This window comes from Brassica napus, chromosome A5 (assembly GCF_020379485.1).
Source record: "Brassica napus cultivar Da-Ae chromosome A5, Da-Ae, whole genome shotgun sequence".
NCBI classification, from domain to species: domain Eukaryota; kingdom Viridiplantae; phylum Streptophyta; class Magnoliopsida; order Brassicales; family Brassicaceae; genus Brassica; species Brassica napus.
Window position 1 is genome coordinate 23,923,698 of NC_063438.1, and position 15,215 is coordinate 23,938,912.

At 39.7% G+C, this 15,215-nt stretch overlaps 1 protein-coding gene across 2 annotated transcripts; it reads right to left on the minus strand.

Moving 5' to 3' along the window:
- Positions 1–224: 224 nt before the first annotated feature.
- Positions 225–10,890, minus strand: LOC106423576 (putative callose synthase 8). Of its 2 annotated transcripts, XM_013864345.3 has the most exons (40): positions 10,420–10,890; positions 9,797–9,897; positions 9,596–9,717; positions 9,421–9,508; positions 9,226–9,336; positions 9,001–9,120; positions 8,824–8,916; positions 8,661–8,752; positions 8,452–8,578; positions 8,205–8,345; positions 8,046–8,122; positions 7,809–7,974; positions 7,357–7,488; positions 7,155–7,272; positions 6,747–7,075; positions 6,602–6,654; positions 6,457–6,517; positions 6,275–6,356; positions 6,136–6,185; positions 5,956–6,042; positions 5,722–5,856; positions 5,541–5,635; positions 5,371–5,455; positions 5,123–5,283; positions 4,931–5,054; positions 4,727–4,848; positions 4,497–4,644; positions 4,263–4,414; positions 4,074–4,180; positions 3,872–3,994; positions 3,722–3,790; positions 3,478–3,646; positions 3,271–3,382; positions 3,078–3,197; positions 2,882–2,997; positions 2,724–2,807; positions 2,527–2,639; positions 2,209–2,438; positions 654–1,688; positions 225–580 (listed from the first exon to the last, which is right to left on the minus strand). In XM_013864345.3, the coding sequence occupies exons 1-40, from the start codon at positions 10,664–10,666 to the stop codon at positions 353–355; spliced, it is 5,925 nt and encodes a 1,974-aa protein (XP_013719799.2). In that variant the 5' UTR covers positions 10,667–10,890; the 3' UTR covers positions 225–352. The 2 variants fall into 2 exon arrangements, with proteins under 2 accessions (XP_013719799.2, XP_048635807.1); XM_048779850.1 differs by lacking the exons at positions 9,797–9,897; positions 10,420–10,890 and having other exon boundaries at positions 9,421–9,504; positions 9,596–9,710.
- Positions 10,891–15,215: the final 4,325 nt, after the last annotated feature.

The following is a 15,215-nucleotide window of genomic DNA, read 5'->3' on the forward strand; positions in this document are numbered from 1 at the left end:
ACGCCTGCAACCGCAAACGCTAGCTGGAACCAGCTTTTGAATTTATGAGGTTCAAAGCGATTTGGAGCGATTTGGAGCGGTTTAGAGCGGTTTGAGCGATTGTTGCAAAACGCCAGCAACCGCTACTAACCGCAAAAGCTGCGTTTGCGGGTGGTAGCGGGAAAACCAGTCATACCCTAAGTCACTTTTGGTTGGCTTCAACCGGTTTAAATAACCACCCTTGATTTAAAAAAAAAATCGTGAATACCGGTTAAATATTTTGTATTCAATTTGTACAGAGAGCAATTAATAAGTGAAAATATAGTTACAAAGATGTACAAGGCAAAGGCGTGGAAGCAAGGAAGAGAAAGTCTTATTTCTTCTTCTTCCCAGCAAGAATAGGTTGAATCTGAAGCCTCCTGTTAAAAGCTTCGTTGAAGAGAAACCTTGTCTGAAACGCAGAGATGATAGGAAGCCATGCTAAGATAGCCATTGGTGCAAACAGAACCACTCCCATTCCGTAATCATAAGCTCTAGCTAGAACCTGTGTGAACTCCCACAAGCTCGTCCCTTCTATCTTTGGCCTTACAGCTTGTGCAATCTGCCAACAATTAACTCCATAAGAATCTAAACGTGTCGGCTTTAAAAAAAAAAACAAAGAGTGGATTGGTTACCAGAATCAGACCCCAACCGGTAGGCAAGAAAGCTAAGCAAGAGACTATAAGGTCCTTGATAGAGAGGTGGCATATGTTTGATAGCGTGATAATGACCGTAAGTATGCTAACGAAGACGAAGACTTTGAAGAACCTATACACAAGATGCTTTCTCGTGCTGAACAGCTGCCTCCCTAAGTCAACGGCCTTGACCGTGAGGAACGTGGCGAGGATCACGACCCAAGAAAGCGCGTAGACTATAATATTAGTGCTGCTTTGAGTGATGTCAAGGTGATAGACCAAACCGTACTGATACAAAAAGAATCTGAGAGACAAAACTATCTCCAAACAGCGAGCGCCAACGCCAGAGCCACGGAGATGAGCCTGCTCATCGTTCCACCAAGACTGCCAGCTCTTGTCTTGCTGTATCCCTATCCCGCCTTGCTCCTTGATCCACCTGTTCCAATCTCTCCAGTCTCCGACTATTATCTCCCATGTAAACCCCGAAGGGTTGAAGAGAAACGGTGCGCATAGCCAAGTGAGTGACATGAACCATACTGAGAATGTGATGAATGAGTAAGCCATGTTGCTTTGTGATGTATGCTTGAAGAGCTCGTAGACCACCAGGAGGATAATGAGCTCAAAGCCTTTGATGAAGTGGCTACGTGAATATAACCTGTAGTTCTCGCTGAAGTTGGCGTGGAACACCACCACTTTACGTCCAGTGGGTCTGTACTTGGCGCCGCCGTGGAGGATCGTTCTGCCGAAGTAATGCGTTTTGGTTCCTAGGGAGAAAGTGAAGAAGAAGGCAGCGAGCTGGAGCTGCATGAGTATGAAGTCTTGGAAGGCTATGAGGAAGCCTTTCTCTAATCCAATCTCCATCACCATTGGTAAACCGGTCAAGAGGCCTAGCTGGAGAAATGACTGAGAGGCAAGGGCGGTTTCTAATGATTTTATGTTCTTCACCTTGGCTTCGAGAATAAGTGTCTTCTGCAAACCACTGAGGACTAGGTAGAGTTGACCATAGAGATAGATGTAAATCCCGATCACGGAGATCTGTTCAAACATCAACACAAAAATTAGAGCACATTCACAAGTAGGACTAAGCCTGCGGATTTTGTCTGAACCGGACCAGTCGAACCGAAATTTTCGGTTTTGAGTTCGGTTTAGTTTGATATGATTTTGAAAAATAATTCGGTTTTCAGTTCGGTTTATGTTTTCTGAAAATAAATAAAAGCCGAAAATAAAAGAAATTACTAAACCGAATTAACCGAAAAATAACCAAACTAAACAAAAATAACCAAAAATAACCGAATTTTCTTAAGATAATTATACCAAAATCTAACTGAAGTCCCCAAAATCAGATATTTTCCGAAAAATTGTAAAACCAAAAATAACCAAAAATCGAACCGATTTTATTTTTGGTTCATTTCAGTGGGATTGTGACTGAACCGAATTAACCAAAACCTAAAATACCCGAACTGAAAAAAAAACCAAAAAAAAGGAAAAACTAAACCGCAGGCCTAATTAGGACAAATGAAGCGTTATTACTCGGCTGAAGTTTCATAGACGTTACCAAGCTACTGAAGTAGAATCCAATGGTTGTGAAATAACAAGACAGCATTCTGAAGAAATCAAAACGTTGTCCTAAACGGTATATGTCACGGCTAATAGTCTGCTCACTGTTTCCGTTAGCCACCTTGGCCTCAAACTTGGAGATCTGATTGAGGCCAACATCACGACCTTTTCCGACTTGGAGGTACTCATTGTAGGTTATGCATCCACGTCTTAGGGTGGTATTATAACCTGCACAATACAAGGAAGAATGTAATTACAAATAAAAACCTTACCGAATGTCTGAGAAACGAACTTCTTAATGTGAGATTTTCATTACCGGCGAAAACGTCCTCACTTAAGTTAATAGTTCTTGATGCTTTACTGATACCACCCCTTGTTATGTGAAATATTCTATCAAAGACATCAGGATGCCCATAATGAAACCGGACTCTGTAAATCAATGAAAGAGAAAGTTCAGTATCTGTGGTCTCAGCAAATGGAAACTGTTATTTTGAAGAACTAAGAGATTATTGCCTGAGAGGATTAGCAAGAAGCCTTTGACCGATTGTGACAAAACTGGTTTCTTGATATGACATGAACCATGCTAGAGAAGAAACACTGCAATGTCATAAAACTCAGTAAAGTCCTTGCTTATGACTGTGGAAGATATTTATATGCATGTGTGTACAAACCTTCCAGTGAAGATGTGTTCTCTTAACCCAAGTATTGTTGGAGGTCTTCTTCCACGGTTCCGAAGAAACTCTTGAAGGAGGTTTCTCATTTTAAAAGCCTCTTCCAGGTAGTTATCCTAATGTTAATGTGAAAATCTTTAGAGGAAGAAGAGCTGGTTCACTAATTGTATGTACATCCAAGATGAAGAAAACTTACTTGGTTCATGTCAATCGTCTGAAGTGCTTCACCTCGAGTGAAAATAATAGCGTGGTTTTGATTCTCAGGCTTCCCCTCTCCGATGTTAGGTGGTCCAGGAAGCTTGACCCGGTATATTTCCTAAGTTACCACAACCCAAGTTACCAACGTGCACATCAAATTACCAAGAATGGTTGAATAGAGCGTTTGATACCTGATCGAAACCGTTGACAGCTTTCACCAATATAGAGTAGTAAACCTTCTCAGGGTTATCCGACACGATCTCTTCCCTCTCCTCAACGTATGCAACTCGGAGAGATGGGTACCTGAACGCAAGTCATGTAACATGGCTTTAGGAAATCATGTACTACCTTTGTGTTCTGAATCTATCTGACATCATGTCTAATGAATGACAGCTTACTTAATCATCAGGTCGAGTATGTCTTGTGCGTGAGGATCCCCGGCTGATTTTTGAGCTCCAAACATTTGGCAAGAGACAACATATGTGAATTTCATATCTGCTAATGCATCAAGTTGCGCGGCTAAAGGTCTGTTACTTCGCTCCACGTCGTCATATCCTTCAAGAATATCTAGAGTAGACACAAATGTTTAGTTTTCCAAACATTAATTTGCAAAGATCAGAGAGGAGAGTCAAGATGACAAACCCTCATCATCTGCCATGTCAAGGAAGGCCTGCAATTTCAGAGCTTCTCGGCAATACATCATACCACGAACTGTGTTCATGCATGAACACAACATAAAGTTTGTTAGTTCCCTGTATAAGGCAATTTGCAGATACTGTTATAGTTTCTCACCTGTTCTACTCAATGTTTGTCCACGAAACGATGCCCACTTTCGAAGCTCTTCTTCTTTACCCTCTCTCTTTAATGCCTCCAGATTCTCACATCCCATTCGCTCAAGAAAGTTTTTCCACTCATCTAACAAACCAAAGATTAGACAAATTTTGAAATATGAACAAGAGAAAACATTCATCAATCAGAATGAACATTGATTTACCTGGAAAAATCTTCTGCATATAAAAGATGATTGACACGCTGGACTTTGCGGAGTGTAGTTCCTTGGTTGAAAAGTTAATATCCTCCTGATAATGCGGTGTCAAGACACTGCAACCAAAGTGTTAGTCATCAGTTGATGATCCAAGAATCTATATTTTTTTTTTTTTGAGAGAAAGTTGTGAAGGCAGACCTGAAGGACATCATATTGCGTACTTTAGGAGCGTCTGGCATATCCATGAAAAGCGAAGTAGCAAAGAAAGATATGCGTCGTCGAGCGTCTAAGTTCTCTGGTATGTCCATTGCACTATCTTTGACGGTTAACAACAACAGGAACCGCTGGATCTGCCAAGAACAAATTAGAAAGATCAGCATTTTTTTTCACAGGATTGGAACATTTGAATGAAGACGATCACAGTGTACGTACCTGTTCACTCAACGAAGTACTATCTGGCAGAGGAAAATGAATGCATCTCCTTTCTCCATAGGATTCAAACAACTGTGGTTCTATAACCCTCATAAAAATTCCTGTGTCCTCTTCTGAATCCTCCAGAGGTTCAAGCAAATCCAGAATTCTAAACATTTAAAGAATTATTAAGCAAGTTCACCTTTAAAACTTCACAGATAAAGGTTACAACAGCTTTGAAATTCACTAACCTGTCACCATGTACCATCATATCATTTGTTACAAGCTCAAAGATATCTTGAAGAGCCTTTACAAGTTTACTATGCTGCTCTTCAATTTTCTCAACAGGGAGTTTATCTTCACTCCCCTCAACCTGGAAATGTACAGAAGAACCATTGGTACTAACTATAAACGAAACAAATATAAAATCTTCGCCACACCACAAGATCAATTACCAGAAGTTGAACCAACTCAATACATTTTTTATGCAACGTTGGAAGCTCTTTCAACTTAAATTCTTCAAGCAAACTTGACTGTCTGATGCTTTCCTCTATCTCGTTTATTATGCCAGATATGATCCTGAGCCAATGCCAAAGGCATGAGAAAATGAAATAAAACTTGAAACTAGAGGAGGTATAAGGCCTTACTTTTTCTCGAGATCACCAACAACAAGAATCTGAAGGATGTACTTCAATGACTCATAACATTCTTTTACTGCGTAGTACATGTACTCGTCTCTCCGAATCCTTCGATAAAGAGCCTCATCCTTCTCCTTAAAATCTTTTGCAATGCTCAGAGCTGTTGAAAACTACTAAAGATGGGGTTGCTATATTTACCAACAAACCCAAAATTCCAACCAAAAACAAATTGTGTAGAAACTTTTTAAGCAATGTACCTTATTTGCAAGGAGGAAAATGGGCCAACGGATGATCCCTGATAATACCTCCGATGACATTGGCATCGTCATCAAATCTAGTTCCCTGATGATATAATATTAGACTATATAATATCTATTTATTTATGCCAGAAGTGTACATACAAACAAGACAATGGAGGGAAATTTACTTGTTACTTATCAGATCTTCTGTTCTGAAACTGTTAATGACTTGGTTCCATACCAACACAAACTTGGCCATACTATTTTTCTGGCCATCAGATCCCTGGAAAGGAAAAAAGGGTACTTCTTAATACGGAACTCAAATATACAATTTAGTCCCTCGGCATATACATGTGATCGATCTCTTACCCTGCAAAAATTGAAGGGGAAAAAGCCTCTTTCTTTTCTCTTTCTCTCATCTTTCATTGAGTGTGGAATAAGGGATGCATTGAAAGCTGATGGTAAAGTATGAAACCGGCCTCTCAACATGCCTAAAGTTCGAATCTAAATAGAAACAATGGAACATATTAGCCTGGAAACAGCAACACCTGGCCAGGAACAACACAAAATGACAATAGTCGCATCAAACCCATGTGTGCTTACCTCACCAAGGTGGTGCAGAACTCCATACAGTCCACCAAAGATAGTACAGAAAACTGAGTACCATATTTGTGTATCCATGAAATAGACCTGAAAGTTCGACATTTGTTTCAGAATACAAGTAACGCGACAGTTTGTCATAAACACTCAATCTCTAGTAGATGCATGGAGCTAGAAACTCACCACCATGATTGGCGCCCATACTGCAACAATTGCAGCAGCATTACTCTTCACTATCAGAGGAGAACACAAAAGTTTCTTTAGTGCTCCACAATACATACTTTAAAATAAAAGAAAAGAAGTTAAAGGTATCAGAATAAACCTTCTGGAAAAATTTCATGCCATTCATAGTTCCGCACGCCAACTTTCATAATCAGCCGTGTAGGTTCTATTAAAGGCTTTATCTGCATTTTCAAATCATAACGAATGTAAGATACTGTTTGAAATGCATACAACAGCAGTTAATAGGGAGGTCTATTTGGAAAAGGCATCAGTTTCAGCTACCTCAAATGCATAGCTGAAAGCAAACTTGGTCAGGAGAACCAGAATCCAAAAGAAAGTGTACCTGAAAAGGAAGAAAAAAAATCAAAATCACTGAAAACTAGAAAAGATATGATTAACAGAAGTAGTAACACTGTGGACGACATACTTGAATTGTGATATCTGAGTTTCTTGCACTCCTCGCCCAATGAATAACCTAGGCTGCAGGAAATAAGTTAGCACTTTATAAAGTAATCGGATGATACCTTTTAAAGTGAGTTTATACAAAACTATAGTTTCTGAGATAGAAGTACCTGTCCCCACCAATACAAAGTTTTGAAAACGCGATGATTCGAGGTCTCAATGTATTTGCTGATGGCAGGGACGAAAAACAAGACCAACTCAACCGCACTTCCCGTAAGGTATATAGTGACCGCCACCATATACGGAGAAAAACACCACTCACCAAGCCAAGTTTTGTAACTTGTGAAATAGCAAATGTACTTCCTTCTTGAGTGAGAATACAGAACTGGTAGAATAACTGTCCACATCGCAGCCAAACCCAACCTCGCCATCTGTTTCTTTTTTTCATTGATTGGCATTGTGGTTCTGGTTTTCCACTTGAAGATTATGTCAAGAATACCTGCAATTAATACCCTCAAGTGTCAGCAGTAAGTACTGTATGTCTTATTTTATACATTAAGAAAATTTCTCTAAATAACCTTTTATAAGCTTTAGAAAAGCAGAAGTGATGAAAATGCTCATGACATCTTCAAATATGTTGGCGTTGAAGATTTGGAGTGGAGATCCCACATCGTGACAAGCCATAATGATTAATGCCTGAAAGGGAAGTAAGAATTTTCATAATCAGTAAATGTATATACTTGAATATAATCTGAAAGATAAGAGCAGAAGAAGAGTAACCTGCAGAGACAAAACAAAGAAACTCCACATTCTGTCAAAGCTCCTGAATATCTGCCAGAAGGAACGAATCTCTACAAAATTTGTCTTCCCCAGCCATCTTTGTGTTGGTTTAATTTGTTCCTCAGTGATAGGCTGCAGTAACAAGAACATCATATGTCACAAGAGAAGTTTTGTATTATGATTCTAGAAGCAATGCAGTTTGCTGAACCCCAAAACGTTATTCCTAGCGACAACCTAAGATTATTTTTCTGAATTTGGACTCTGGAAGCAGTTAATAATGTGCTTACTTAGATTTTAAGCGATAATAAGCTCTGTAGTCTCTTCAATAAGCTAGCAACACCATACTGCTATGACACAATGTTTCATTATCCTTTTAGATTACTTAGTGTGTGTGTATATGCAAATGCATAATCAGGGGAAGAGATGTCTCCATAAGTTACAAGGATATGTACCCCAAGTTCTTCGTCATCCTCCATTTCTTCATCTGTTTTCTTCGTCTGCCTGCGAAATCTAAGCTTTTCTCTCCATCTCCGTGGTTTACTGGTATCTAACGGTTCTACACAGAAAAAGTCATGTTCTGAACGCATTGGCCAGCCTAATTCGAAGCATTCAATAGACCTGTGGAAGATGTAACAAGTATGATTAGTGATGCTCCAGGCTAAGAGTCATAAGATAGTGAATGTTCTGACCAGAAAAACTCGTTGAGATCATCGTAGTTTCTCCACATAGAATGATCAGCAGTTCCATTCTTGTTCTTCTCAGCTTCCTGCAAGCATAAATCCATAAACTTTACAATTGAATACTCATTTTTAAGTTGAGCCAAGCACTCCATCAAATAGAAAGATCACCTTTTCGATAACTTTGTATATTGGAGTAACTACTTTCTCAAGAAAAGTTTCGTGAGACACTCCACGATATGCTGGAACGACCTTCTCCCCGGTTATCATACTAACGTCACCAGCTAAAACTCCATGTAATTCATATGCCATCTGGATTAACATCAACATCCATGTTGCAGATAATGATCAGATTGACTGATAAACTTTTGAAGAAGACGTAATAAAAAGCATATAAACAGAAGTCTTTTCATCATACTTGATGGAATATATAACACAGGCACTCTGGCATGAACCTCAAATTCGAAGCTTCTCCCCATATGAGAAGGTAGAGTCCTATGTACAGTGTTTTATATTGTAGGGCTTCCTTTTTCACACAGGGCAACCTGCAGGTAGATTGTGAGGCCATACAGTTAGACATAAACACCGCCCAAAGAGATGAGACGACACAAGATGTCAATAGAATACCTGATGTTATTTTTTCTCCCAAGAAACTTACACCAGCTTGTGTAGTTCTTGAAAAATTTCTTCATCAATGCATCTACTGCTTCATCACCAGACTGATCACAGGAATTAAGATTATTTCCAATTTAAAAGATGGAGGAATAAAGAGGGGGAATAATAACAACACCTTTGGTTGTGAAGACTGTTTCTGAGGTTGCCGTATAATGGTGTTACTGAGTAGTAGGATCATATGTTCTCTTTGATTGGCTACATTACCACTCTAGGAAGAAGATAAAACCGAAAGTTTGGTTACCATATCTGATTACAGTCTTCACAATACTTTTATAAAGTTCCTGACAAGTACCTGGAAACCAAATGCGTACTGCAGAAACTCAAATAAATCCACAAAAGGCTGGTGTCTCTGAAAGTCCTCTGGAGGAGGCAACCCACGAGTGTTACGTACAATCGCAACAGCAGCTTTAATCTGTAGTTTTGGAACAGAAAATAACATTTTACTATGACATAACCAATTCATACTAGTACATAATAACTCGTTCTACACATGAGGCCTTATGTATGTTTAGTATACCTCAGGCAGATGCATAATTGCTTGGTGTACCCCTCCTCTGTCAAGGGGAAGAATGTTATACGGCACATAGAATTCAGATTTGGCCCGAATGCTTTCTCTATCCGCAATGGCCTATACATCAGAAACCACAATCTCAAGGTTAGATACACAAAACAGATTCAAGTGGAGAGAGTCCGAAAAAAAGGAGAGCAGAACCTGAGGGCCAGCGCCACTTGTGACAGTCTTAAGGACTTCATACAAAACAGAAGCAATTCTGCGTGCGTTAACCAACTTCTCTCTCTGACTATTTCAACATCAAAATAAGATTAGTGTTGAGTTGACTAGCTTAAACTGAACTACAAGTATAGTTAGTGAGAAGCTGAATAATTACCTATGATCCAAATTGAATGTAGCACCATGTTTGATAATATACTCTTTGTAAGCATGATAAACACGCTTGAGTTCTCGTACATCACTCTTCTCCTTTCTTCTTATCACAGTAAACTCTTCATCCTATAATAAAACCAAAACCAGTCAAGACTAAAATACTCTCACCCGTCATATCTTTGTCACAAGAAGCGTAAGACTTTGCCTGTTCAAGCCTTTGGAGAAGAGAAGTCTTGAACTGCCGCACACCTCTTCCCGTTGAGTTTCTGTCCATGTGGTGAGCTATCTCAAACGCATGGAAACGGCCTAAGAATCAAAAGTTTCAATTTTTAGACTGCAGAGCGTTTGTATTCATGGAAAAGTTTCAATTTTTAGACTGCAGACCGTTTTGTATTCATAAAAAGTTTCGATTTTTGGACTGCATAACGTTTTGTATTCATAAAAAGATTCAATTTTTAGACTGCAGACCGTTTTGTATTCATGAAAAGTTTCAGTTTTTGACTGCAGAGCGTTTGTATTCATAAAAAAGTTTCGATTTTTAGACTGCAGAGCGTTTGTATTCATGCAAAGTTTCAATTTTTAGACTGCAGACCGTTTTGTACTCATGCAAAGTTTCAATTTTTAGACTGCAGAGCGTTTGTATTCATGCAAAGTTTCGATTTTTAGACTGCAGAGCGTTTTGTATTTATGAAAAGTTTCAGTTTTTAGACTGCAGAGCGTTTGTATTCATGGAAAGTTTTGATTTTTAGACTGCAGAGCGTTTGTATTCATGAAAAGTTTCGATTTTTAGACTGCAGAGCGTTTGTATAGAGAGAGATGGGAACTCACAAAGGTAAGCGATGCGAGGTTCTTCAGACTCAACCAAGTTTGCAATACGAAGAAACCTCTGAATCTCTGAGGCTAACGTCGCCGGAAGCCTCTCGCTGTCGAACGGCTCCGACACGTGTTCCCGGAAAGTGAGGGATCTCGTGTACTGGTGTTCTCGTTCCGGCGAATCTTCTCGGCCCTGAGCCGGACGTGAGTAGCTAGTGCTCGGGACGTCGATGGGGTCCACGGGGACGATTTCGTGAGACATAGTGTGGGAGTAATCGGAACCAGACGGAAGCTGATTCTGCGACTAAGGGTTTTGGAGGGAAGCATTCGGGAGGAGGAGGGGGGGAGATGAGTGGAGAGTGATGGGGTTTGTTTATATAAAGCGGTTAATTGCTTAGCGAGGTGAGTTTCCATGGCGGAGATTTTTGAAAAAGGGATGATTTTTATTTTTTTGGGGAGAGAGGTGATATGATGATATGATGATGGTGCGATTTCTTTTTGCTTTTCTTTATTAGTTGGAGAGACGTTCTTTTTTTTGGAGGGAAAAACGGTGATTAAAAAAAAAATGAATTGCAAAACAATATAGGATTTTTTTTTTTACAATATAGTTTCAAAGGCTAGAACTAATATTTTTAAAATAAATATATAAAAGTAACTCTTTGTTTATCTCTAGTTTAATATCACTCAATCACACACATATACAAGTATATTTTAACATGCATATGTGAAATTAGGACACTTGGTAACCTGAATTTTCAAACAAATCAAAATTAATGATTCTAGAAAGTATGTCCAGAGATTGGTTACTACATGTTGGGGATTAAATCAATGAGATTATTATCATGTACAAGAAAATATGAGATTTATATTAGAGTAGAAGTGTGAATTAGCTTGCATAATTGGTCTTAGATATCATAAAGATTAAAGTGGAAATGACTTTTTAATTAACTTAAGTAAGCTTTTTTTCTCCAAAAAGAAACAAATTAAAGAAAGGGTTAAAGTGAAAGGTAGTAGGATATGCAGAGACAGAGATTCGGTGTATGTAGTTTTCTTCAAAACAAAAATTGTTTTATACTAAATCCTTGCTAAAGAAACTAACAATGGGGTATCACTGGAATAGTTTACACCATAATACCAACGTGCATGGAAAAAGAAGAAAGAAAAACATATTAAAAGTTGATTGACTGTAAAGCAGCCAAATCTTATAATATAAAAATAAATTGGAATGTAAAAGCATATACTTCCGGAGTTGATGTGCATTTGTATCTATTTCTTAGTCACTAAGAATATACCAAAAGATCACTCACAATATAACTTGGTGATCAAATCAAACCGAATTGTTTGAACTAAGTAAAACAAATTAACAGAAAGATACAAAACAAAACTTTCTATTTTATTGACTGGGTACGAATGTATTTTAGAGAAACAACAAGATTTCGGATTAGAGATGTAGTTAGTTCTTTTTGTTTGGTACTATTTGCATTAGCGAGGTGTATAGTCCTTCTCTCTAGAGTGTAAGAGCAATATTATTGGTGGGACAAAATTTTGAGTTCTTAGCTTTTTTTATTATTATTTTTATACTAAGAAACAATGTTAAGAAACAATGAGCGGTAGTTTTTTACCCAAAAAGTCTAGCTCGTTTGTGTGATGATTGGGCCTAATATTTTGAAGAGACTGTTAAAGCCTATTCGCTAAAATTTGTAGAATGGCTTATCTAAAGCCCATGACCCATTGGCCCATTGGCTTTATGTCATACATGCAGTTTGAAAGCAAAGTTATACCAAGTAAGCAGGCCATATTTTACGTTTCTTAATTTCTGAACTGTATAACCCGGTTACTTTCCCCCTTTTAGAAAGTTTTCAAATCTCAAAACCACCTCTGCTCCATTTCCGACGAACTTCGGCGGCGGAGGCCGTGTAGGCCTTTCCTCTGTATCTCAAAACACTCGTGAGATGGAAAAGAAGTTTCTGAGACGTAATTTCATAGTTCTATACCACAGGACTTTTTGAAGAAAGGGTAGAGTCGACAGTTACTCCTCTACCAAAAGCCTCCACGAGTCATCGTTTCAGATTTCCCCGGTTCGCTCGTCTACAATCAGCATACACAGCACTTACAACTCGGCATATTCAAAGTCACTCTCAGTTTCTACGGTCTAACACAAAAGCTTCACAAGACGGACATAAATACTCTGCTCCTTGAGTATTTCAGCAAGATGACAACAAGATATACGGCAGCAGAAAAGGGTAAAGCCCTTGCTAGTAACCCTCCATCTCTAGGACCACCACGACTCCGCATGCGAGCTCCCGACTTTGATCCTACAGACCTAATCAAGGAGAACTCTCTGACCTTGGTGGGACGATTGACAAATACAAGGGAACAAAGGATGAGTGCTGTTCTACCTTACCTTGCGAGAAAATGGAACTTGGACGTTTCTTCAGGCTCAGACCTAGGCAACGGCTGCTTCCAGTTCCGTTTCAACAGAGAGGAAGACTTAAGAGACACCCTCCACAACAGATCATTTCGGTCGACGAAAGAAAGATCTGTTCACAAGTATAGTGGACCGGATCAAGATCAAAGGCGCGAGTTGGGCATCTAAACACCTCTCGAGTGCGGGTAAACTTGTTATGTTAAAGGCGGTACTTACTGCAATGCCGTCCTTTGCCATGTCTTGCTTTCTCCTACCAGTAAGCTTGTGTACTCGAATTCAGTCCGCTCTTACGAGATTCTGGTGGGACTCGTCTCCGGAGAAGAAAAAGATGTGTTGGGTAGCTTGGGATAGAATTACCGCCCCAAAGGCACTGGGAGGTTTAGGGATCAGAGACATCCAAGCCTTTAACAAGGCCCTGCTAGCGAAGCAGGCCTGGAGGATCATCACGAAGCCGGAGTGCTTATTGTCAAGAGTTTTACGAGGTAAATATTGTAGTAAAGCCCCCTTCCTACAAGTAGATGCACCGAAGACTGCCTCACATGGATGGAGAGGGATCCTGGTGGGGAGAGATCTGCTTGTAACCAATCTGAGCATAGCCATTGGAGATGGAGAAACTACACGGGTGTGGAAAGACCCTTGGCTAAGTATGGACAAACCGGTGAGACCAGTTGGCCCTATGCAGGAGCAACACCAAGATCTTTACGTCGCAGACCTCCTTTGCAGAGGAACTTTGGAATGGAATCTACCAAAAGTAATGGACATCCTTCCCCAACACGTACCAGAGATATTGCGCATCAAACCGAGTGTCACAGGGGCGACTGATTCCTATATGTGGTTGGCTTCCAAATCAGGAGTGTACTCAACCAAGTCTGGCTATTATGCAGCAACAGCAGCGGAAGCAGATGCAACAGTTGAAAACCAGCGGACCTTTAAAGCAATTTGGAATCGCAAGACCTCGCCAAAACTACAGTTGTTCTTATGGAAGGTAGTCCAAGGGGCCTTGGCCCTAGGAGAGAACCTGGCAAAGCGCGGCCTCATGGCTAATGTGCAATGCAGGTATTGCGGTGAGTTAGAAACTGCAGAACACATCTTCCTCCACTGCCCCCGTACGAGACATATATGGAGTAACACGATTTGGTCCTCAAATTTCAACCCTGCAAACTGTGACTCCTTTAGTGCAGCTCTCTTGGCGTCGGTCTCAGGTATCATGCTACCACCGTGGGGACTGGCCGGAGACATCTTTCCATGGATCGTTTGGGGCATATGGACAGCAAGAAACCTCTACATCTTCGAGAACAGAGATTCGACGCCTGTGGAGATCCTCACTAAGGCCATTCGAAACGCAAGAGAATGGCACCAAGCTCAAGCATCCATCCTACCGCAGCGGAATGTACTAACACATGCTCCGATCCAACCCATAGACCCCGCAAGTATTCTCTGTTTTACTGATGCAGCTTGGCATGCTACCTCATCTAGAGCAGGATGTGGCTGGATCTTCTTATCACAGCAGAACGACCAACTGCACCAGGGAACAACGTCTTTTGAGAATACATCTTCAGCCTTGGTAGCGGAGGCGCTAGCTATCAGGTCGGCTCTTCTCAATGCCCTAGAGGCTGGTTTCACAAGAATCTGGATTAAAACAGATTGTCAAGCACTTGTTGCTCTTATCAACTCGAAGAATCACCCGAAGGATCTCTACGGAATCTCCCGGGACATCGAGCATCTATCCCTTTCCTTTGATTGTATTGCGTTTTCTTATGTCTCTAGAAACTTAAACTCCTTAGCTGATTCACTCGCTAAATCAGCATTGTATTTGGCTACCACCAGCTACTCTTAGTTGGGCTGCAAGTTTAATATATGGTTTGGTTGTGTTCAAAAAAAAAAATTTCTGAACTGTATGTCATGTCATCTGATAATTTGATGCTTTGTTAAATTTAATATCACAGTAACATTGCCTCTCTTCTTAGATCATACTGTATTTTCTTCCAACCCATTTTCATTGCTGTTAAAAATATATATAAATGAGAGGTAACCAATTACAATAGTAGATACAACTGAGTTAGCCTTGGGATACAAGTTAATCCATTAAAGGAGATAAATTATGTCAAACCACCAGGTACTAATTATCAGTTACCAGGTAATAACAGTTCAAAATTCAGAACCGTAAAACAAACCAGAACCATTAAATTTTTATGTCTAAAGCAAAAATGATTTGTGGAAACATTAATAGACTTCAACGGAGACTGTTGGAGATTATGGTAAATCCCAATCTAGAATATGGCTTTGTATTACACGGATCGTTTGTGGACAAATAAAGTTAATTATGCGAATATATTGGAAAAAAATGAAAGTTGATTATGCGAATACGCATCTATATATATGT